Source organism: Symphalangus syndactylus, chromosome 2 (genome assembly GCF_028878055.3).
Source record: "Symphalangus syndactylus isolate Jambi chromosome 2, NHGRI_mSymSyn1-v2.1_pri, whole genome shotgun sequence".
Lineage (NCBI taxonomy): Eukaryota > Metazoa > Chordata > Mammalia > Primates > Hylobatidae > Symphalangus > Symphalangus syndactylus.
The window spans coordinates 34,372,118-34,397,862 of NC_072424.2; the positions used below are offsets into that span (position 1 = coordinate 34,372,118).

General features: G+C 38.6%; 1 protein-coding gene across 2 annotated transcripts in view; it reads left to right on the forward strand.

Moving 5' to 3' along the window:
• The window catches only part of CFAP43 (cilia and flagella associated protein 43), a 98,534-nt gene that overhangs the window by 19,824 nt on the left and 52,965 nt on the right, over window positions 1-25,745 (forward strand). Inside the window, exons 5-14 of one of the 2 annotated variants that reach the window (XM_055249946.2) lie at window positions 404-554; window positions 4,754-4,913; window positions 6,548-6,615; window positions 8,779-8,910; window positions 14,386-14,502; window positions 15,507-15,587; window positions 18,447-18,595; window positions 20,153-20,256; window positions 24,007-24,147; window positions 24,925-25,097. In XM_055249946.2, coding sequence (XP_055105921.2) covers window positions 404-554; window positions 4,754-4,913; window positions 6,548-6,615; window positions 8,779-8,910; window positions 14,386-14,502; window positions 15,507-15,587; window positions 18,447-18,595; window positions 20,153-20,256; window positions 24,007-24,147; window positions 24,925-25,097 — 1,276 coding nt within the window. Of the gene's footprint in view, window positions 1-403; window positions 555-4,753; window positions 4,914-6,544; window positions 6,616-8,778; window positions 8,911-14,385; window positions 14,503-15,506; window positions 15,588-18,446; window positions 18,596-20,152; window positions 20,257-24,006; window positions 24,148-24,924; window positions 25,098-25,745 lie in introns of both variants that reach the window. The other variant, XM_063626989.1, reaches the window with a different exon arrangement.

Below are 25,745 nucleotides of genomic sequence, written 5' to 3' on the forward strand. Positions count from 1 at the left end.
TTGAAATTTTGGAATCAACATTCTCACATGTCAACAACCCTCTTGGCTTGAACTGAGTGGTCCCTGCCACCTTGAGGAGGGACAAATATTTTCCCATTTTCCACTATCCTCACCAGTCACATATCACCTGCCTGACCCTCATCCAGTATTCAAATTTACAACTCCTGCTTTAGATATTAACTTTCAAAAATTTTTATAATCCCTCAGTACTTAATTTAAAACTGTATAACTTGTCTTTTTACAACCTGTTATATATTTTTAAATCTATCATTTGGCTTTTATCTTCTTATTTGATTTTTATAACTTATAATACCTCCCCACCTCACTTAAACTGATATGCAGTGGTTGCATCAGTAAGAAGTTTCTGTTCATCTGGTTGTTCTGATGCCTCTTTTGTCTACAGGTCGGTGAAATTACCTCTAGAAGATGGGTCATTTTTTAATGAAACGGATGTCGTTTTCCCCCAGTCGTTGCCGAAAGATCTCATCTATGGACCCGTGCTGCCACTGTCAGCCATCGCCGGGCTGGTAGGCGAAGAGGCAGAGACTTTCCGGGTAACTACCTCGCACCTCTTCCTGTTTGCGTAATGGGTTGAGGTCTAGGAAGCCTGATCTCATTTGATTGTCATAACCATCCCATGAGAAATGCAGGATACAGAGGATCATCTTGGTTTTTAATATAGATTAGCCACAGAGACTGTGAGAGATGAAGACTCTGGAGTTTTGAGTTTGGACGACTGGGATTATGATGGCATTGCTAACAGAAACAAGGGGCCCAGGTGTGATTTCCATTTTGGGCATACTCAATTTGGGGTACAGGGAAGACACCCAGGTGGAGATGCTGGGTGGAAGTTGGGAAAGTGGACCTAGTGTTAGGGAGGAGAGGTGGGACTGTCAGTGTCATTCTCACAGATAGGACTGTGGGAGCACTGAGGGGATGTGATGAGCAAAGAGAGAAAGGGTGCAAGGGAAGAGAAGAAAGCCAGAGCCAGCTGACTGCTGAACTCAGGGGCGAAAGGAATTCTGAGAAGGCGCAGTCACAGAAGTAGGAGCAAACCTGGGAGGGAGGAACAAGGCCATAGGAAACAGCAGAAGAAAGTTTCAAAAGGGAGTTTGCCAGGTGTTACACACCCATTCATTCATTCAACAGAGATTTATCAAGTTTCTTCTATGTAGCAGACACTGTTTTAAGCAATGGGATTCGTATGGTGGCCGAGCAGGCTCCATGTAATTCTCATGGAGCTTACATTCTTGTCAGGGAGACAGAACAACAACAACAACAAAAGTAAACAGTATTGTTCCTTTGTAATAATTATCACATTTTGCAATGATATATTAAGTCATTACAAAATGTGGTAATTATTACAGCAGAATAAATGGAGACAGGGCAGCAAGGAAGGGATGGGCTGGTTAAGGAAGGCCTCTGGGGAGATGACACTTAAGCTGAGATTTGAAGGACAAGGAGGCATTACTCATGTCACAAGCAGGATAAAGAGTGTTTCCTTTGGGAGGCTGAGACGGGCCGATCACGAGGTCAGGAGATCCAGACCATCCTGGCTAACACGGTGAAACCTCATCTCTACTAAAAATACAAAAAAATTAGCCGGGCGTGGTGGTGGGCACCTGTAGTCCCAGCTACTCGGGAGCCTGAGGCAGGAGAATGGTGAGAACCTGGGAGGCAGAGCTTGCAGTGAGCCGAGATCAAGCCACTGCACTCCAGCCTGGGCGACAGAGCGAGACACTGTCTCAAAAAAAAAAAAAAAAAAAAAAAGTGTTTCATGTGGACCTGCATGTGCAAGGCCCTAAGGGAAAAAGAGAACTTGGTATGTGTAAGGAACTGAGAAAAGATGCATATGGCTGGAGCATGATAAATGAAGAGGAAGTGAGGTGTGGGGTGCTATTCAAGCGACAGGCAGGGAACAGAGGGCAGCACCTGCAAGACCTTTGGGATGAAGGGAGACGCTCCACTTTTTTGGCCCTCTTGAACCTGCTATGCTTTACCCTTGTGTTAAAAATTAGCTGGGCATGACGGCAGATGCCTGCAATCCCAGCTACTTGGGAGGCTGAGGTGGGAGAATCACTTGAAGCCGGGAGGTGGAGGTTGCGGTGAGTCAAGATTGCACCATCGCACTCCAGCCTGGGTGACAGCGAGACTCCATCTCAAAAACTAAACTAAACTCAACTAAACTAAACTAAAATAAAAATAATTCAATGTGAGGATTAGTTCATTAAAAATCTCTGTGGCAAGCAAGAGAAAGGGTTACATGCCCTTAATATTTCCTCTAATGAATGACAATGATTCACCTTTTTAAATTATGGAAAGAGATTATAGTCAGTCTTCTGCATTCTTGGGTTCCACTTCTGTGTATTCAACCCACTGCAGATCAAAAATATTCAGAAAAAAGTTGTATGGTTGCATCTGTACTGAATATATACACACTTTTATTCTCGTTATTTCGTAAACAATACAGTATAACAACTATTTATAAAACATTGACATTGTATTAGGTGTTATGAGTAACCTAGAGATGGCTTAAAAGTATATGGGAGAAAAAATAAAATAAAATAATTAAAAATAAAAAATTTACAGGGGGATGTATGTAGGTTATATGGAAATACTATGCCATTTTATATAAGGAACTGGAGCATCCACAGATTTTGGTATCGGTGGGGGGTCCTGGAACCCGTCGCCTGTGGATACTGTAGTTCCTTTTATAGCACAGGAGATATAACTGCATTCAGCCACAGTGGGGCAGCAAAGTAAGAACAAAGAGATCAGCCATCAAGGTTTGCAACTCAAATTTTTCTGTTTAGTATTTGGTGCCTAGAGCCCCTAAATTTCTACTATCTCAAATTGGGTTTTTCTGGGCAGAAAATATGTGTAGGAGCCCTTGTATTTCACATTTTGTACAAACATAATGAACTCTGCATAAAACATTTAAAATTCAGGCAATTGTCCTTGTCATTTGAGAAATGCTATGAAGTGCCTTCTTTAAATACTCAAATGTGGAGTTGTTATTTTAAAATGCTCATAATAGCCATCTTTATTTTAAAACCTTTTTTATTTGTATAAATTTTAAGGGGTACACATGCAGTTTTGCTATGTGGCTATATTGTCTGGGCAGACATCTTTATTTCCTAGGACTTGTGCACTCAGTGTATTTTATTTTTTTTTATTTTTTTATTTTTTTATTTATTTTTTTTAAAATTTTTCTGAAAGCAGAAATGTAATATTATAGTTTGACATCCCTAAATCATTCAGGGATTATTAATAAAGCCATATATTTTGTATTTAAGTTAGGCATTTTCCCAGTAGTTTACTTTTTCATTTTGTAGCAAAATAAAGTGAGGAAAATGTTTAAAACATTAATTAATGTCTGTACAATGAGTGAAAGCATAACCAAAAATAGATCTCAAATGTCTCAATTCTATTCCCTCCTTCAGTGTCATTTCTTGTGACCTGGGTACCAATCGCAAGGGAATTAATAATGGCTTGATCTATATAAGGTCTTAAAAATGGATAAGTTGTGGGCTTTTAAAAAATTACAAACAAATAATCCCATTATCTATTCATAGCTAATGCCAGAAGGGTACATTACAGGCCTTTAAATAGCCCTGAGTCACATTACACAACTTATTTAGGGCATTAGAAATGTATCCAGTTTTAAGTGGTAGCATGGGGGAAATCAAAGGCAGATGTTATCTGGGCAGAAATTGGATCCAAGATCATGAACTTAATCTCAAGTGTCTAATTTCTTTTTTCCATCTACCTTTTTAATTTTTTCAAGCAGATGTTGCTAAATAGGAATCTCTTTTAGAAACTCAAATATTTTGAAATATATATGAATTTTCACATTTTCTAAAGCAGGATTAAATTGGACTGCAATTTTTCATGTTTTGTCATCATGTGATCAAAATGATTTCTGATTCTAGAGGACTGAAAAAGGAGATGGTCTTATCAACAAACATTTCTGAACACTACTGGTACCTTTTATTTTTAAATATCTCAGAATTATAAACTATTGTTTCTGCTTACATAATCCATATACTCACATTCACTTTTAAACGTCATTGAATATATTTATTGATGAAAAAGTAATAGGAAGACAAGCCTAGGTTTGTCTTGAAGAAAAAAAAGCCACATACAATACTAGTTTAACATACCAAGGCCAGAAAATTTCAAATTTTAATCTTCACATTTTGTTTTATACACATAGATTCACTGGTATTGTGCAAATGAGAGACATGGTGTTTTTTTGTTGTTGTTTTGTTTAAGATTTTGATCCCATTGTCATTCCAGATAAGTCTGTCTTTGTGATTTATAGTTTAAGGTTAGATGTCATAAAAAAAACCTCAGGAAACTTTTCAATAATGGTGATAACGGTGAATAACTCTTTTCCTTGTGAGTCAAATCTCAATCAGACACCACAGAAGTGTCATTATTCAGCAGCAGTTTAATTTTTTGGAGTGGGAAAAGTGGTTTGCCTTTTTCTTCATCTACTGGGTGACCAGACTGTTACCCAACTGTTTATTTTATAACTATCTAAGGCTATGAGGGCATGAAATGTACAAATAATAAATTAAAGTCAATCTGTCCTTTAAAAAAATTATTATGATGAGTGCTTGATGTTCCTATGTTTTCTGTGTCTATGGGGTTAAGGATGGTTCCTTTTTGTCAGTTGTTCTGGTGAGTATTTCTCAGGCCCTTAGCCGTGATTGTTTTCTTAACACAAGGTTTTATTCTCTCTCTGAAGCCGAAAGATGATCTATATCCTTTGCTTCACCCAACTATGCATTGCTGGACTCCAACAAGTGACTTGTATGTTGGCTGTGAAGAGGGTCATCTTTTAATGATTAATGGAGACACCTTGAAAGTGACTGTACTTAATAAGATAGAAGAGGAATCACCATTGGGTGAGAAACTGTCCTGCTTCATATTCCTGTATAGCCATGGGTGTTGGTTTTTTTGGTTTTCCCTATTTTTCTCTTTCTTGGAGACATCTTTGAATCCTCCTTTTTAATCCTCTGGCTGTTACTATGCTGTTGGCATTCTACCATCACTTTAAATGCATATTTCATGTAATCCTCAGAACAACATTATGAGGAGAGACACATTAATCTCCATGATACAGAAGAGATACGTTAGGAAACATGGCCCAGTCCACATAAACTGTGGAGCTGACACCTGAACCCAGGCAATAATACCTCAGAGTCCAAGTTCTTGGCTACTGTGCTGTATCCTTTTCTATAGATATGCCCATTCTGCTTAGTCTGCTAATCATACCCTTTCCTGCCCCCACCCCAACCCTTTTCTCCAAGCTGATCATCTCTTAAGCCCAAAAGCCATCTTGAAAATTACCTTACTATTGCTCAGTTAGAAGTGTTGTTTTTTTGTTTTTTTTTTTTTAGACAGAGTCTCATTCTGTCACCCAGGCTAGGATGCAGTGGTGCAATCTTGGCTCACTGCAACCTCCGCCTCCCGGGTTCAAGCAATCTCATGCCTCAGCCTCCCACTACCTGGAATTATAGGCACACACTACCATGCCTGGCTAATTTTTGTATTTTTAATAGAGATGGGGTTTCGTCATCCTGGCCAGACTGATCTTGAACTCCTGACCTCAAGTGATCTGCCTGCCTTGGCCTCCCAAAGTGCTGGGATTACAGGCAGGAGCCACCACACCCTGCCATATTGCTCAGCTAGAATTTGAAAGAGAACCTGATCCATTCTGCCTTAGATATAGTGTCTATTCCTGACCCCATCAGCTGTGGCCATGGTTGGGCCTGGGTCACAGGAGCCACTGTTCGCTCATTGAGCAGTAGATGTAGACCCTGGGAGGAGGGGGCCTTGCCAAGACAAGCTCCTCAAACCTGTCCAAAGCACTCTCTATTTCAATTGCTCTTACTATTTCACACTTGATTTCTGTAACAACCTTAGGATGGACTTCACTGACCTTAATCTACATCTGACCCAAACTAGGCAGCTTATCTCTGTCAAATTGCCTTTTTGAAGGCCACTTTTAACACCCAGCTCAAGAAGTGCTCTGCCTTGATTTCACGTTCTCCCTAATCTGATCCTACCTACTCCATTAATATTATTTCCAACTATGCCCTAGTATGAGTTTTCTGAGCCAGTCATTTATTTTCACCATTTCACAGACATGCCTCTAGCCCATTCCCTTGGCACTTATTGTCTCTGAATCTGCCAATGCCCAGCTCAAATACCACCCCCTCCAGCAAGTTTTCCCCATTGCATTGTCCCTCATCTGCCTTTTTTCCTATTCTCTGACTCACTTTCCCTGTAAAACTGAGGCCATGAGGTTTGACTTCCCTCCCTACTCCCTTTCTCTCTTCCCTTTACTACTACTGTACCCTCCAGCCTTGCTCCTCTCTCTAATCTAGCATCTATGTTAGTTACATAGATCTGATGATAGAGAATTCAAAAACAACTTATAAGACTTACATCAGTAAAAGCAGCTTTTATTATTCATTGTTACATTGTACTTTTAATTACATGTCACTTGCTTTACCTTGTTTTTCTTTTCCAGAAGACAGAAGAAATTTTATCAGCCCAGTAACCTTGGTATATCAGAAGGAGGGCGTGCTGGCTTCTGGAATTGTAATGTATTCTTTTTTACAAAATTAATTGGTTTAGAGAAAATTCACAATTCCCATTTGTTGCCATTTACAATTATGAGCCATATTTTAGGATGTCAGATCTGTCACATTATTAATTAAAATGTTTTCCTCTTTGGGTACTATTAAAAAAGATTTATTATGAATAGCTTCAAATCTATACAAAATAGAGGGAACGATATAATGAACTACCATATATTACTGCAAACAAACACAAATAGAATTTAAAAATCCATTGCCCTTCCGCAATGAAAAAATACCTAATATCTGTAACCCAGTTCCGTGCTCATTTCTACACTTAATGTATTAGGTTATCAGACACCAGTTTGGAACCCTTTGTCTAAGCTGCAGCTTAGACTCTTGTGAATGCCCATTTAACTTACATGTATCATAATGTTATTGTTGATATTCAAATCAGTATTAATAGCCTCTATTTACCTGGTGCTTGCTTTGTGCCAGGCACCAAACTAAGTACTTTACTTGTATTATCTTATAGGTCCTCACAACAACCTTATCAAATAGAAACTATTGACATCCTCCTTTTACAGACAAGGAATCTAATCTTACAGAGTTCACCAGCAAGTAATTGGAAGAGTTAGGGCTTGAACATAGGTGTATCAAACTCCAAAGTCTTTTCTGTCATTTATTAGAACTCAGCCTCAGTAAGTAATAAAAGGGGTCAGACCATGTTTTTCTTTTTCTTTTGTTTTTTTGTTTTGTTTTGTTTTGTTTTGTTTTTTTGAGACGGAGTCTTGCTCTGTCTCCCAGGCTGGAGTGCAGTGGCGCCATCTCAGCTCACTGCAAGCTCTACCTCCCGGGTTCACGCCATTCTCCTGCCTCAGCCTCTCCAGTAGCTGGGACTACAGATGCCCACCACCACGCCTGGCTAATTATTGTATTTTTAGTAGAGACAGGGTTTCACCGTGTTAGCCAGGATGGTCTCGATCTCCTAACCTCATGATCCGCCCGCCTCAGCCTCCCAAAGTGCTGGGATTACAGGCATGAGCCACCGTGCCCGGCCCAGACCATGTTTTTCCATTTTAATCAATGTAAACAATGCTAAGGTGTGGAACTGACCTATACTAAAACCTAGGTCTAGTTGTAACTATCCCAGATGTTAGCATAGTCCGTTTCACTGCCACAGATGACATCTCCAGGACCTTGAGGGTAGCTAGGCAGTGACATCAGGGTGAGAGACATTCTACCCTCAGGAAGCCATCTGGAGCACATACACCTACACTTAGCTCCCCCAACCTTGCAGTGGACTATCCCCTCCTCCACTTCTATTTAGTCTGCATTTGTGGCCTTTTATGACTCTTGTCCTCTTCAAGACCACCCTTGATGTTTGTTTAACCCCCTTTAAAGGAATTATTATACCATTTGCTCTGGTGAGTGATGGAGAATGGAAATGAGCTCAAAAAAAGCACCTTGCCTGCTTTCCCTTCCAGGGCCCAAGCATTTGAACCCAGCCATCTAAAGTCCCCACTCTTAGTTATAACAGATCTAATCTAGAAAATGATAAGTAAATTTCCTCAAAGTGTTTTCATTATTGTAAAAATAACTCAAATTCCTCTTGAGAATAATAAAATTAGCCTAAATCTATTCACAACCAGCCAATCAACCAACCCATTTATATTGGATATTTGCCATGTTCTACTACTGTATGAGGAACAGAAAAAGAGGATCTGAAGGGAATAAAAGGCACACTGCCTACCCTTGGGTGATTTAGGGAGATAAGAAATGCACATAATAATGATTAAAGAGCATACAGGAGGGCTAGTGTCCTTTGAAGGAAAGAAACTGCTATATACAAGCCACACAAACTCTACTTCATTTTTCCTACCTCCTGTGCAGTGAAGAATGTAGTAAGAAGAGGGATACTAGAGAAACTCAAAAAAAGGAGAGGTCAGTAAAGTTTTAGGTAATTGAAAAATGTATCACAAAAGAGATCAAACTGAAGCTTGACCAGGGAACATAGTTAAAAGTTGTCTAAATAAAGATGAGAGGACAGTGCATCTATGCAAACATAGATGATGATTCCAAATAAACAGTAGAAGTAATCAATAAGCCTTAGCTTGTCTGATGAGGCAAGTATACTATACATTGACTAAGACTGATTTTCTACATTTATCTCACTCATCTCTAGGATGGCTTTGTGTATTCTTTTATTATTAAAGATAGAAGTTACACAATCGAGGATTTTCTTGAGATTGAAAGACCTGTAGAACATATGACATTTTCTCCCAATTATACAATGTTGCTGATTCAAACAGACAAGGTATGTTGGATGGTAATTTCTTGATATGTGATTTTCAGATAATATTATTATCATCATTACATGACAGGAATGAGGAGCAGAGTATGCTGCACAGTGGTACTCTACTAGTCAAGACTCTAGGTTGTAAATGAAAAAATACCCAATTTAAAAGGCCTAAATTACAAAGAGCTATTGGTTTATTTTTGTGCATGTAACTGAAAGGGCAAGGAGTGAATCTGAATACAAGAGTTGCCACGATGCCACCACGCCTTGTTTTTTTCCATCTCTTGGCTGTTTCCTCTCTGCTGCCTCCATTTCCACGCAGACTCTCCCCTTGTGGTGTTAAGAGTTATATGCAACTCTAGCTTATATTTCTGCCTGCTTGATGTCCCTGGTGGAAAGATACCAGCTAGAAAAGAAAAAATCTTGGAATCTAGACTCATTGCACTAACTGAATCACGTGTCTACCCCTGGGTCAATCACTTGTACCATAGGAATCCTAAGCTCTGATTGGCCAGGCCTAAGTCACATGCATAGCCTTGGATGTGGGTAGAGTCAGCCCACTTAAATGAGAACTGAGATTGGGGCATAGGTTGTTCTCCAAAGAAAATGTGGGTTCTATAAGAAGAAAAATGAATTATTGCAAGATTAAAACATTTACTTCAATTGTACTGCTAGAAAGATTCCTAATTAATGGAATGATCTTCAGACATCAAGATTAGCAGATATTTATATTGCTAGACAATCATTTTAGATGAATTGCAAACAAATTCAATGATTTTCTGCCTGAAAGAAACTTAAATTTAAGTATGGAAAGACTTTTGTTTCTGATAATTACCAGAAGTTTTTTTAAAAAAAAAAACTATGCTAACTTATGTTTTAATAAATAAATGACTAACTTAAAATATCTATGGAGAATAGGAAACTAGGAAAAAGATATCATAAACGAAGGAGGAAAGACCCAAATAGAACTTCTAAAGAAGAAAAATACACTAGCAAAGTAAAAATTAAATGAACATGTCTGACAAAAGGTTGGACATAGCCAAAGAGAGAATAAATGAATTTGAAGATAGATCAGAAGAAGTTATTCAGAATGTCACCTAGAAAAGCAAAAGGGTAGGAAATACAGAAGGGAACATAAGAGATAAGAACAATACAGTGAAAAGACCTAACATATGTTTGATTAGAGTCCAGAGAGGAGAAAGTGGGACAGAGGCAATAATTAAAGAGATATTGACTGGGGATTTTCCAGAATTGCTTAAAGACATGAATTTACAGATTGAAGAGGACCAGTGAATCCCAAACAGAATACATAAAATGATATCCACACTTAGACTTACCAAAGTGAAACTGTTGAAAACCAAAGACAGAGAAAATTTTAAAAGCAGTCAGAGAAAAGACAGATTACTTCTAAGGAATTTCAATTAGACTAATAGCTGACTTCTCTGTGGCAATAATGTAAGCAAGAAATAGTGGAATAATATCTTCAATGTAGTGCAGGGGTCAGCAAACTGTGGCTCCATGGGGCAAAACTAGCCTGCTGCATGTTTTTCAAATAAGATTTTATTGGAACATAGCCACACCCACTTACATATTGTTTATGGCTTCTTTCACACCACAATGGCAGCATTAAATAGTTGTGGCAGAGACTACATGGTTTGCAAAGCCTAACATATTTACTGTCAGCCTATTTATAGAAAAAGTTGATGACCCCTGATGTAATGAAAGAAAATAATTACCACCTAGAATTCTATACCCAATGAAAACATCTTTTCAGTATGCAGGTGAAAAAAGACATTTTAGACACTCCAAAAGAGTGTGTCAGCAGCTGACTATCACTAGAGAAAATTCTAAAGAATTTACTTCAGGCAGAGGAAAATGATCCCAGGTGGGAAGGTCTATGATGCAACAAAAATAAAGAGCAGTAGTAATGGGTGGAGAATGACACATTGTAGAAGATGTACGGTAAATGAACACTGCATACAACAGCAAAAAAAAAAAAATGTGAAAGTAGGTTTAAAAATAATATTGAACTAAAATCCCAACTAACAATAATATAAGTTGGGGGTGGCGGGGGAGCAGAGTATATAGAATAAAGTGTTCCAAGGATCCCATATAACCCAGGAGGAGAATAAAGCTTAAAGTAAGTTTTGATGTTGATATATTAGGTATACATGTTACAACTTCTAAGGTAACCACTGAAAGAATAGGAACAGTAGATGAAATTTCCAAACTAGAGAAAGTGAAATGTAAAAAAAAAGTTTAACCCAAAACAAGGTAAAAAAGAGAAAGAAAATGAAATGCAAAACAATTGAGATAAACAAAAAGCATAAATTAAAATCTATGTTTAAACCCAAATATAAAAAGATGGAAAAAGATATGTAAACATTAACCAAAAGAAAACCAGTGGAAATATATTAACATTAGACAAAATAGGTTTTAAGGTAAAAATCATTACTAAAGATAAATGGGCTTATTTCAGAATAATAAAATATTAAATTTACCAGGAATATATAAATACTTAAAATATGTATGTACCTAATAGCATAGCCTTAGAGATTTAAAACAAAACATGACAGAGTGACAAGGAGAAACAAAGCTTTGATATTAATGGAACATTTTAATACACTTCTTTCATTACATGATAGAATAAACAATGTATTCTCAATATAGCAGCCAAGGTGAGCAAAGCATTTGTCTCTACTAGGCAGAGCCCTCCAGTGATTTCCTGTCATTCTGAGAAAAAGCCAAAATCCTTACTATGTTTTTAAAGGCCCTTTATGACATGGACTCCAGTCCCCACCTCTGGCCTTATCTGCCACTACTTTGAACTCTTGTCCATCCTGCTCCAGCCACACTGGCCATCATGCTGTTTCCTTGAACCTGCCAGACATGCTTCTCCCTCAGAGTCTTTGTACTGGCTTTTTCCTCTGTCTGGAATGCTCTTCCCACAGAATCTACATGGATTGTTTCCTCATTTCCTTTGGGTCTTTTTTTTTTTTTTTTTTTTGAGACAGAGTCTTCCTCTGTCGCCCAGGCTGGAGTGCAGTGGTGTGATGTGAGCTCATTGCAGCCTCTACCTCCCAGGTTCAAGTGATTCTCATGCCTCAGCCTTCTGAGTAGCTGGGACTACAGGTGTGCGCCACCATGCCCAGCTAAATTTTTGTATTCTTAGTAAAGATGGGGTTTCACCACATTGGCCAGGCTGGTCTCAAACTCCTGGCCTGAAGTGATCCGCCCGCCTCAGCCTCCCAAAGTGCCGGGATTATAGGCATGAACCTTCAAGTCTTTTCTCTAAAGTTACCTTTGTTCCCGGACCGAACCGAGGGTTGGGCTGTTTGTTCTTCTGGCCCAATGACGAGATGCAGATGAACTGGGAAAGAAGGGAGTTTATTTCTATAACCGGATACAGGGAGAAGGCTGGGAAAATATCACTGGACCAACTCAATATTACAAAGCTTTCCAGAGCTTATATACGTTCTAAACTATATGTCTACATGCAAGTGTGCATTCATCTAAAGACGTAAGTGATTAACTTTAATATATAACTAAGGCCTGAGTCCTGAAGACCTTCCTCTGGAGCCTCAGTAAATTTACTTAATCTAGATAGGTTCAAGTGCCAGGGATGATTACCCTTATTTTGTCTCCTGCTAAATCATGGAGGTTTGGGGAGTTCCTTTAGACCCCCAATAAAGCTTGTTTGTGGAGGTCTGGGGAGTTTCTTCCGACCCCCCGATAAAACTTATTTAATCCTAAGTGAGTCCTGTTAAGAATTCCTTCGTTATCTTGTCATGCTTCAAGGCCCAGGAAAGGCCTAGGCAAAACTCTTGGTGGGGTTTTGTTACATTCAAGCGTTTGTATAAGGGCACTGGCTCTATTAGCTTTTAATATTTAACTTAACCACTCAGTCATTGCTGAAACAGTTGTCATGGAGGCCTGCCTGTTCAGCTGTTAGTGAGACCTGGCCTGCCACACCTTCTCACTGAAGTCTTTCTTAAACACGCACTTTAAAATTTCACCCTCTTATTTTGCTATATAATGTTCTCCTTCTCTGTCATATTTTCTTTCTTCTTACAATTATCACTGTTTAACTTACAGTGTATTTTATTTGGTTGTATTATTTATTGTCTGAATCTCCCAGCGGAAGGTAAGTTCCGTGATCATATTTTTTTAGATAAGACCAGAAATATTTATGTTTAACTCAAGTAAACACGAAGAACTTGTGATTAGCTGAAAGCAGACTTCTTATTCCTGGTTAAGTGACCATATTATATTACCAGCTACTTGGTAGAGATGCATTCATTACAGAATAGATTTTTTTTTAGAGGTGAGTTTGGGAGCTGAAAATAATAAGCATAAAGTGACAGCTTCAGCCATACCTCAACTATTTCTACAAAGGCTTGTTTAAATGTTTAGTGTTCCTTCCATTATATTTAGCATGTGGTAGGATTTAGTACATCTTAACAACTTTTTGGGTTTTCCACATTTTCCAAATTTTCTACATAAATAGATATTATTTTTGAAACAGGAAAAAATGTTTTGTTATGTTCTGTAAATTAAAAAATAAATGTCTAGGAGACCAGGCGTGGTGGCTCATGCCTATAATCCCAGCACTTTGGGAGGTCGAGTAGGGTGGATTACTTGAGGTCAGGAGTTTGAGACCAGCCTGGCCAACATGGTGAAACCCCGTCTCTAGTAAAAATACAAAAATTAGCTGAGCACAGTGGCGGGCACCTGTAATCCCAGCTACTCAGGAGGCTGAAGCAGGTGAATCTCTTGAACCTGGGAGGCAGAGGTTGCAGTGAGCCGAGATCCCGCCATTGCACTCCAGCCTGGGCGACAGAGGGAGACTCAGTCACACACAAAAAAAATAATAAAATTTAAAAAAATTAAAAATAAAAAACAAATGTCTGGAATTGAAGAAGAAAGTCTTATGGTTATTTATGAGGCCAGGCACAGTGGCTTATGCCTGTCATCCCAGCACTTTGGGAGACCGAGGCGGGCGGATCACCTGAGGTCAGGAGTTTGAAACCAGCCTGACCAACATGTCGAAACCCTGTCTCTAGTAAGAATACAAAATTAGCTGGGCGTGGTGGCGCATGCCTGTAATCCCAGCTACTCAGGAGGCTGAGGCAGGAGAATCATTTGAACCTGGGAGGTGGAAGTTGCAGTGAGCTGAGATTGTGCCATTGCACTCCAACCTGGGCAACAATAGCAAGACTTTGTCTCAAAAAATTAATTAATTAAAATAAAATAAAATAAAATGATGAATAAGTGAATGAATGAATGAATCAACGAATCAATCAATAAACAAACAAACAAATCAAGTGTCTGGATTTTAAGCCCTTCAGGGTCAAGGTCTTACTGAGTTGATCTGTGATTTATCATCTTCTGTTTCCACATAGGGCCTTGGTTACAGTAGGCATTTAATAAATATTTGTTGAACTATATACACAACAATTACAATATGTTTCTTTTCTTTTGTATGTTTATCAGGGATCTGTTTATATCTACACTTTTGGTAAGGAGCCAACCTTAAATAAAGTCCTAGATGCTTGTGATGGGAAATTTCAGGCAATTGACTTTATCACACCTGGAACCCAACACTTCATGGTAAAGAATATTTTACTGTGTCACAGTAGGACTAAAGATACGATGATGTTGCAAGATTTAAATCCCTTTTTATATGTTATTTGGTAACTTTGAAAGTTCATGGGCAAAGCAATGCGAATAGGAGGCAGAGGCTGACCTTGAAGACTGTGGTGGAGATGCCAGACACTTCCATCCTCAAATCTACCCCCCGGTTAGAATGATACCCTCATATTGTGACTTCATAATATCATCTTCTGAAAACAGCCAACACAATTGAGATCTTAGGAGCCATCTTTTGGTTTTCACCACCCAAGCTCTGCAAGCCAGGCTTTAATACGTTTTAAAACACATTCATTGCTAATGAGTCATCAGCACTCAGTAAACTGTTAGTATTTATTTAGTATCTTCTTTTCCGGGTAATGCAGCAGTACCACCTGAGGTTGAAAATGAAATAGTTGCCATGTACAATACATTAATTCAGTCTAAGGAGTCAATAATAATATGTCAATATTGGCTCATCAATTGTAACAAATGTACCACACTAATGCAAGAAGTTAATAGTAGGGTAATAGGTGTGTGGAGGGGAAGGCGAAGGAGAACTCTCTGTACTTTCTGCTCAATTTTTCTGTAATCCTAAAACTGCTCTAAAAAAAAAGTTCTAGTAATTTAAAAAAGAACAGTGTATAGTTTCCTATTTCTACATTTGTTCATTAGGCAATAGTTTTACTGATTTTTATAAGCAACTTTTATCTTTAATATGTTACATGAAAAATATTTATTTTACTTTTCTAATACTAATTAGTTATGTATTACTTAAATTGCATTAAAAATAATAGTTAATATTTGTTCAGAAACAAAGCATTGGCGTTGAAATGATAAAATAAGTATTTTTAATCCTTATTATTTACGTAAATAAAATGAAATTTTATACTAAGTCATCAACACACTGGAAAGGGAGGTAGGACATGCTTCCATAGGAAAGTCTTATTTTCCATGTAGAGTTTTTGTTTTTCTTTTTGTTACAGACACTTACACATTCAGGGGAAATTTGTGTTTGGTGGCTGGAGGATTGTGCTTGTGTAAGCAAGATTTATCTGAATACCCCAGTAAGTATACTTGATAAATGGATTTTAAAAAATATATTGAATTCTAATCCAGTCTACCTTTTCATATTCACATGTCAATAGTCTGTAGAAATACTTGTTACAGAAGCCTCACTGCATTTTTGCCTTCTAGATTTAGAGTAATCCGTGTGTGTAAAGTATATGCCACAGCCCCAAGAGTGGAACCATAGCATCTATATTGGTTATAGAAAACAATAAGTTTTTCTGTGGTGGCAGTTGTTTTTGAAACCCCAGTAGTTTATGTCTTACTCATGCCATAAGTTCATTGTGGATTGGCAGGGGTCCCTCTTGCACAATCTCTCAGGGAGCCAGGCTGATGGGGGTTCCACCAAAGAATACTTCCTCTGTGCTGTGCGGCAGGAGAGGAAGAGAGTGCTGAAAGGTCTTTTGGAGGGAGAGGGGGTGCTCTTGAATCAGCAAGTAAGTGCTTTTTTTCAGAAATGAAATATCCCTTTGGCCATAATTGGTTAAATGGTCCCATCTAATGGGAATCAATTAGAAATGAAAGAAAGTTGCCACTCTAACTAGCTTAAGCCAAAATTAAAAAGTAAGTGTTATTGGCACAATCAACTATAAAGTACAGAACTTGTCTGGCCTCATGTGTGCCTCAATCCAGCAGTTTAAATGATACACCAAGGACCTTGTCTTTTTGTCTCCACACTATGCCTTTAGTTTCATCTTAGGCCTCATTGGGGTGCACCCAGATACCACAGTTGCCAACCTCACATCATACTGTCAGAGAGGGAAGAAAAATTCCTGCTGTAGGAAAAGGAAGAACAAAGATGCTTCTTCTTTCCAGAAGGTTCAGTAAATGTCTTGTAATGTCTTAATAACATCTGTGAACTAATCATATGCACAGGGTATGAGAAATGCAATTAAGTGCATAATTAACACACAAACTCAGCCCTGGAAATAGGAGTTAGATTCATTCCACTCATCCCTGAAGATAGGGGAGGGATAGTTTCCCAGTGAATATTCAAGAGATTTTCCAGAAGGAGGGCGTATGGATGCTGAGTTGCAAACCACACTGCCCACAACACCTATCACAATGTGATACCATTATTTCTGCCATGTTCACAGTGCATTTTGCATAAAGTAACATTTTAAAAGGACCAAGAAACAATGGTAATGCTTTCTTTTTTAAAAAATAATATTATTTGCTGCATTACACAGTTCTAGTTGAGAAATGGATCTTGGTATTAGGTAGGGAAGTTTCAATCCTTCCCTTTTATAAAACTAAAATCTTAATTATAAAAGACTAAGCATCATATTTTACATAAGATGCAAAAGATACGTAATTCAATGTGATAAATAAAACTCTCCCAAAAAAGTAAAGATAAAAATTCTTACTGAGAAAACTTGAAATATGAAAAGACTCCATAATCTATGTGACAAAGGGTTATATGTATTCATTTTTATTAGAAATAGTAAACTAGGAGAGATCTTACAAGTGCATTTAATCACACGTCCTTTGACACATTAGAGACATATAAGCACTTAACAACCCACCCAGGGGCCCATACAATCAAGATATACCTTGTTCCTCTTGGGCAAGGAGGGATACAGGTACCATTACCCTACAGAGAATTGATCCAGACACAGTAATGCTGATGCCAGGTCTCTCTGCCTGTGTCTGGGACTGTGTTGCCTTCCTTCAGGCAGTGGTCCTGGGGGATCCCAGTCCAGCAGTACAGTGTCAAGATACCTGGACACTAGCAGCATCCCCTGATGGTACCTGCAAGGGTACATAAGACTCCTCTGGCCATTGCTGTACATTTTCAGACTAGCACACCATTGCCCTGGAATGAAGGAGAATTTCAGCTGATTATTTTTATTTTGGGAACACATACACACACACACACACACACACTTCCCATAGAGGTTTTCAATTTTACAAAAAGCCCACTCAATTGGGAGACTGTGTGCATTCTAATAAGGCAGGACACCTGGGTGCTTCATCTGAAGTTTGTCACCACATATGGGATCCTTGGGCAAGCTGCTGGACTTCCTTGGCCTGTGTTTTCTATTTTGCAAAATGATCTCTTATGTTCTTTTTCAGTCCTACGTTCCACGATTTTATTCAAAATAATCTACAAAGTGTTTATAGAGAAAGAATACTGATTTCACTAGTATTATAAAAGTCAATTTATTCTCTTAGAACATCATATTCTGTATAAATCATTGTGAGATAAATGGGAATCTGTTACGCATTTCTTTGGTGACTGAATACATCTTCCAGTGATACAGTTATTTTCTTAAGTCTTAGTCATACCAGCATCTCAGGATCTATAAAAATGTTTTAAAAAGCCAGGTGTGGTGGTTTGAACCTGTAATCCCAGCGACTTGGAAGGCTGACACAGTAGGATCACTTGAGCCCAGTAGTTCAAGACAGAGCAAGACCCCATCGCTAATAAATAAATAAAAATTTAAAAATGTTTAAAAGATGCTAAGAATTTCTTTTAAATTTCTTGTTTTATTTTTCACTATTACTGGTCTAATTGTTTCCCAGTCACATAAATAGATTATTGGCATAATTATTTCATCATCATTTTGTAAAATTTAGGGATTAAAAACGAAGCCATGATTTAAATTTCAAGAAATCTCTCTATAATTTTTATTACTCTAATTTTAGGATAAAAGAATAAGATGTACAGATTCCTGTGCCATCTTATGCAGTTGATCAGCTCAGGAACATTGAGGCTATAATTTGAAAGACCCCACCACACAACACTTGCCACTTTTCTCATCCTGCAGGCTTTTCAAATACATTGTATAATAGCATTCTTACGTGTAGGAGAGCAGGCACAATGGAGATACACATCTGAGGTTTATTTTAAACAGGCGACGGTTCTGGCTTGCTGTCCGTCCTCCCTCTCTGCAGCTGTGGGCACGGAGGGTGGCTCTGTCTACTTCATCAGCGTATATGATAAGGAATCCCCTCAGGTCATGCACAAGGCCTTTCTCTCGGAATCATCCGTGCAGCACGTCGTGTAAGTCCCTTCTGCTTCCAGGAGCGGCTCTGTGTCACACCCGTCTGTTGAAAATTCTAGTGAAGCCATCCTTTCTTTTAATTTTAAGTTTAACATGTTTCATTTGTTTTGAATGTTAATATATTCACACAGTTCAACACTCAAAAGGTACAGAGGGCTGTGTAGTAAAGTACCCCCCATACCCAGGTCTGTCTTTGCAGGCAGCCTGGTACCAATTTCTCATGTCTCTCCTGAGATGTTTTATCCATGAACAAGCAAAACATAATAAGCACTTCTTTTTATTTGTATCAATGGCCATCAAGTATGTATAGTGTGCCAGGCACTTCTGCTGTATTAACTCCATGAGGTAAATACTCTTGTTGTCTCTGTTTGACAGGTGAGGAAGATGAGGCACAAAGATTTTAAATAACTTGCTCAATAGTACACAGATAGTGAATGGCAAATGTTGGGATTTGAAGCCAGGTAGTTGGGCTCCAGAGTCACTGCCTTTGCTCTTAAAAGGAGAAAACTGTGTACAATGCCTCATTTCTTTTTTCACTTAATGGTATATCTTGGAGAATGTTTTATATCCACACATAAAGACCAGCCTGATTATTTGTATAGCCACATAGTATTCTATTATATGAATATACTATCATTTTTTAAAAACAGTATATTAATGAACATTTAGAGTATTTCAAAACTTTTGAAGCAATACTTTTAAGATGACAATATAGAGACAGTAGATTTGGACTTGTAGTTGCTATCATTATTACTCTTTCTTTTTAATTTATTATATTATTAGGTATTAATAAGAACAGACATTTGTATTCTGCTTTACAGCTTGAGATCACTGTAGCTTATGGAATGTGATCCTCAAAACACCAGTCAGAAAGGTGTTATTCTTATCCCTATTAGACAAATTAGGTAATTCAGGGTGAGAGAGGTGAAGAAAAGCATTGTCCAAGATTACACATTACACAGCTAGCACACTGAGGAGCTGGCCCTGCCACGGTGGACTGCCCAGCTCCACCACCCTAGCTCAGTGGGGAAGGATGGATAACCTCCTTCCATTTATCCCCCACCTTTCTGCACTGTCATTTTTTGTACCTTTCCTTTCTCAGATCCTCTTATTCTAATTTGCGTCTTCCCACTTTTTCTAATTTGATGAAGTTGTAGACATGTTTCACTACATTCTTCCTCCCACTGCCAGGTACCAGACACAGGGTAATGAAATGTCACACCCACTGCTAATTTGAGAATTGCTTATTTGCACTTGAAAATCAAGAAAGCTCTACTGACATGTTTCATTCACTTATGATGAACCAACTGCCCATCTTTACTGAATCTTCTTCACTGTATTTATTAAAGTTGCAATTTGGAAATAGCATTGGCCTAAAGTACAATGATTATATCCACATGTAATCACTCCACTTTTATAAGGTCAGAGAATATTAAAAATCGCAAACTGTAAAAATGACTGGCTTTGAACATATCTCTGTGGCCATTCAATAAACTTGTTCACCATCTAGCTGGTGAAACAACTGGGATTTGATCATCACATTTCTTCTTTTCTAGTTATGATCAGCGAGGAATATTTCTGTTAGTTGGAACGTCAGAAGGAAAAGTCTTTATTATCAATGCCAACTCCTCAAGCTCATTTCAGATTATTGGATTCACAGGTACAACATAGAATGCTGATTAATTTAAAATATTGATTACTTTATTTCAAAGAATTTAAGGTTATGAAAATGGAATTATATTGAAACAATTATTTATGGCATATTTTCTGAAAGAGAAACCTTTAAATAACAGGTTACTTAGGAGAATTCTCACATTATATTTTGATGTATTTGGAATATTAGAGTTATCTGCTTGGTACATAGTTGATAATAATTTTCTTGAATCAATTATTGAATACATTAATGAAATGGCTGAACATTTCTAATATTAACATACAGAGAAGTTGGGTTGATTTCTCTTGAAAATATTTTTTAATATTTTATCTCTAATAAAGAATTTTCTCTTTATTTTCTCTCTGGCTTTACATGCCAACTGTATATGTGTTTCCCCACACACACACAATTTTTTTTTAATTCTCCTTAAAAAATTTTTTTTTGCTCCTCACACTTTGCCAACTCCCACTCCTAAATTTTTAAATTTGTTTATCATTGACTTATAAAAATTAGTGAGTGCCTACAAGGTGCAAAATGCCAAACCTAGGCCTTGTAGGGGGATGAAAATATTAAGGAGACAATTTAGTGGAGGAGGAAAGTGCAGAATGGTGTGTAGGCTGAGATACAGCAGCAATTCATTCTGCCAAATGTGAGGAGAGGAGTGGAGGTGAAGGTGGGCACTGGTCAGGGGGTGTGGAGGATTATAGGAGAGTTTTCCAAGGGCTTAAAGTAGTGGGTTTGAAGGATTTTCATAGGTGAGGGATAGGACATATTAGTATTCCTGCTCAAAATAATAACCCAAACAAAGGTACTTGGAATGGTTAAAAAAAAGTCTGGTGTAACAGGTAAATGGAAGAGTTTACTAGAAGATGGCTGGCAATGAAGTCTGAAAGATGAAGGAGCTTGAATATCATTCCAAAGAGTCTGGAATTGTTCTGTGGTTAATGAGCCATCATCAGTGGTTTCAAGATGGAGCTGGCATGATTTGACTTGGTTTTTAGAGACTGACTCTGATACCAGTGTGAAGGATGGAGTAGAAAGGCAAAAGAATGAAATTAAAAAGATAAGATTGGAAGCTATAATACTAGCCAAGGCAAGAGATGATCATAGTCATAATCATAGCAACAGCCAACACTTATTGAGGAATACCTATGTGGTAGCCAGTATTCTAAGCCCTCAGCATGTCTCCACCCATTGAATTCTTAGACAACTTTCATGAAATTGATACTACTATTATCCCTTCATATGAGGCAATTGAAGCACAGTGAGGCTAAGTACTTGTTCAAGGCCATGCATCTAGTTAGTGGCAGAGCCCAATTAAGGAAGTCCAGTTTCAGGGCGTGTGCTCTTATCCACAATGCACAAACTCATGCTGCAGTTACAGAAAGAGAAAAGAGGGCACAACCATGAGTGATGGAATTGGTAGGACTTGGTATTTGATGCGAAAGGAAGGGATAAGCGATGACTCCAAAATTTCTGGCCTGAATGGTGGAAGTTCGCGATGCTATTAGTTGAAGAAGAAAGTTATAGAGGTTGAGGAATAGGTTGAGCTGATGAGTTCCGTAGGTTTAAAGCCAATAAACTCTTCATTTGGGCATATTTAGCATAAGTTTGGAAATCAGGATATGTAGTTCAAGGCTTAATGATAGAATTCTGATCTTGAAATCATGGAAGCTGATGAGATGGCTCAACAGAGTAGAAGTAAACCTAGATGCTTAACGGGGCAAAAGAGGTAACTAAATATGCAAATTAGATGGCACTGAGTGTGGTACAGCCTGTGGCTGACCTCAGAGTGGATGTATATCCTGCCTAAATATTCCATTTCATTTCATTTATTTTATTTTCTAGAGTCTTTCTCTGTCACCCAGGCTGGAGTGCAGTGGTGCAATCATAGCTCACTATAGCCTTGAATTCCTAGGCTCAGGCAATCCTGCTGCTTCAGCCTCCTGAGTAGCTGGGACTACAGGTTTATGCCCCAAAGCCTGGCTTGTTTTCTGTTTTGTTTTTGTTTACTTTTTTTTTTTTTTTGAGACAGAGTCTCGCTCTGTCACCCAGGCTGGAGTGCAGTGGTGTGATCTTGGCTCACTGCAAGCTCTGCCTCCTGGGTTCACGCCATTCTCCCACCTCAGCCTCCTGAGTAGCTGGGACTACAGGTGCCCACCACCGTGCCAGGCTAATTTTTTGTATTTGTTAGTAGAGACGGGGTTTCACTGTGTGAGCCAGAATGGTCTTGATCTCCTGACCTCGTGATCCGTCCGCCTCGGCCTCCCAAAGTGCTGGGATTACGGGCATGAGCCGCCACATCTGGCCTTTTTTTTTTTTTTAGTAGAGAAAATGTCTCTCTATGTTGCTCAGGCTGGTCTTGATTTCCTGGAGTCAAGCGATCCTCCCACCTCAGCCTCCCAAAGCATTGGGATTACAGACATGAGCCACTGTTCCCGGCCCCATTTTTAATGTATCTGTTTGGCCAGAGGGTGGGATGGAAGAAGCTGGGAATAGAACCCTGGTCCACATTTTATATTGAAGCTGTGGACAGAGGAAGATGAGGCAGTGAAGAAAACTGAGGCTGGGCCAGAGTAATAAGAGAACTAGGAGTCATCCTCTCCAGAAACAGCCTAAAGAAGGAAGGCGGATGAAAGTACAGGCTGACACAGAAGTGTGGGTAGGGAGAGGGCTGGGATAGGCTCTCATATATTTGCCAGTCAGCAGGTGATCCCTGAGAGAGCTACTTCTTTGGAATGAAGAAGGTTAGGGAGGGAATAGAGGTAAGAAAATTAAGTCAGAAAGTGCCAAACCTACTTTAGGAAGTTTGCAGTGGAGAAAAGAGAGTCAGATGGTAACTGTTGTGAGACAGCAGAGTTGGAGGAAGGTTCTTATTTGAAGACAGGGGAGTCATGAGGGCTGAATAAAAGGAACCATAAGGGACACAAGAAGCTAAAAAGAGGTGATTGATAATGTATGGTCCAATAGGAAATCGGAGGAATGGGCTCAAAAATCACAGACAGGGAGGGGTTACATTTTGTTCCTACATCAATGTCAGGAAATGAAGGGAGAAAATGGAAACAGACAGGGGGAAGGTGTGAGTCCCAGGATAAGAAAGTTGAGATTGAGTTTATGTAGATGTCCTTGGTCTTCCTTGTTAAGGAAGAGGGAAGGACATCTGCTGACTGCCTGGGGAAGGGCCTGAGAAAGTGGGCACCTGCAGCACAGTCCCATGAAGAGTGGAAGAGTGAATCTGGAACAAATCCAGTGTGGGCTTCAGGCCTGGCACACCTTGCAGAGGTTAGATCAGCTGGCTTTCTAGTGGAGCAAGCTCATAAAGTCACATGTTTCTACCACACCCACAGTCCTTGACCACAGATGCAAAGAAGGCCGATGCCTGAGTTTACCCACTCTTAGGATTAGGTAACCTGGCTGGAGTGGACTTGTGGGGACCAGCTCATGCAGATGCTGGTTTGGAGGGATAGGGGGTGGAGATGGTGCACTCTGGGGCCACCCTGGCTAGGAAAGAAACCCAGACAGATTGGGCTGGTTTGAATCTGCTGGTCTAGACATCTAATCAGGAGAATCCCTCATCCGTTCATCAAAAATGTCCCTGTAACTTATGTTTAAAGGTCACTTTAAATGTCCAGCAAATAATTTGATTCTAAAGATTTAGTGAAGGCAAGTCCATGGGTGATACCTTAATTGGAAAGGTAAAAGATCATTTAAACTTATCAGTGACCACTTGTGGTGTTGATTTCTGTTTGCTTTCAGAGGTGGCCAAAGACATTTTACAGATATCCACAGTGTCTCTTTCAGAAACAGACATAGTGGAAGTGATGGTGCTTTCCTCGCTTCCAGAAGCAGGGAGAAGCAGGTTGGAGATGTTCACACTGCCTACATTACTGCCACAAGGTAAGGAAAACATAAGCAGCCAATTCTGCTCTTGAGCCCAGATACATCATTGTTACTGTTTTTTGGGTTTGTTTTGTTTTTCTCTTGGCATTTGAAGAGGTAAAATGACTACCTTTTGTCTACCTTTACAAAGTAAAACCAAGATGCTAAACAGTTTGAAGTGTGGACTTTTCCTCTGGGCTTCCTGACTCACGAGTCTGCTTTATTACCATAGGAAAAGAGATAGGATCAACGGACACATCAAATTGATTTGTTATTTTTGTGATGTCTCTTGTTTTGTAGCTTTGAATAGACAAGGTTAAATTCAGATAGATTACAGTGTAGTTCCCTTCACTGACAAAATTATAAAGAAAGTTTTCTGGATGAAAGGGTATGAGAAAATAGATACTCTTTCCTTGTTTTAATGACAAATACATCAGGTTAGCAGTTTTGCAAATATATAGTTATAGAGCAGAAGAGAGCCGACAACCTCCAAGTACTTTTATGTTTTTATAAGAATCTGTATACTACCATGGGTTTCTTTTAATATGTCTCTAAGTTAATTGAGTAAAAATTAATCAAGGCATTACAGAAATATTTTACCCACTATCAGTCATTTAATACTCAAGTATTTCTAGGGAGACAACTGTTTTTAAATCATTTTTATCACCTACTAGCTTCCGCAATATTAATTGAGCATTTAAATTTTATTTTGCTTTTCATAATTGTTCATAATTTAAAAAAAACAAAATTAATATATGGTGCAAGTGATTTCTCTTCTTTTTCCAAATCTAATAGTTTCCACAACCTTTGCTGATGAAAGAGGAAGGCTGAAAGATGAAATCATTCATAAGTACCTGTATGAGTTGGAGCACACTCTGTCCTCTGCAGTCTTGGGCTTTCAAAGTAACCAAATATATGGCTTCTGTAGTCAAGTGCCATACATCTGTAGCTACCTTCTTCCTAAAGAAGTATGTCAACACTTAAGTGTGCTCTCGTTTATCTTAGCAATCAAGATTGACACATTTTACTGATTAGATGTGATCCTCTTGACCACTTTAACAGAATAGTTCAGTTAACAAATGCCTTCATTATATTAATATAATTCCCTTGAGCTAGATATATAGTGTTATTTGTTAATCCATCATACAATATATTTAAGCAACCTGATACTTTTGCCACATACATCATCTTTGTCAGATAAACGTGCAGATGACACAATATTAGTTTAGTGCCATAAAAAACAACCTAGCATTAGGAAATCTATTCTACATATGCCAAGGGCTACAAGGTAGATGATTTGGTTTGCAGTGGAACTTTGCATCTAAGCCATAACCAAAATTACAAAAAATAATTAAACTGTGTTTCTGGCATTTTTTCATTACACTCTCTTCAGACTTCTCATGCATTGTGTCACCTCCTGCTGCACATAATGGCCCAGTACCCTCCTGCTTGCTGCCCCTTGACCTGTCAGTTTCCCTTGATGTCTGTCTACCCACTTTGATAAGGTCTACCTTCCTTCCTCTAAATTCTTCAGTCAAAGCTCTTCTTTGACAGAGTAGCCAGGACTAGACACAGAGAAGGAATAAATGATTAGTGGCAAGAGAGATTCAAGAAAA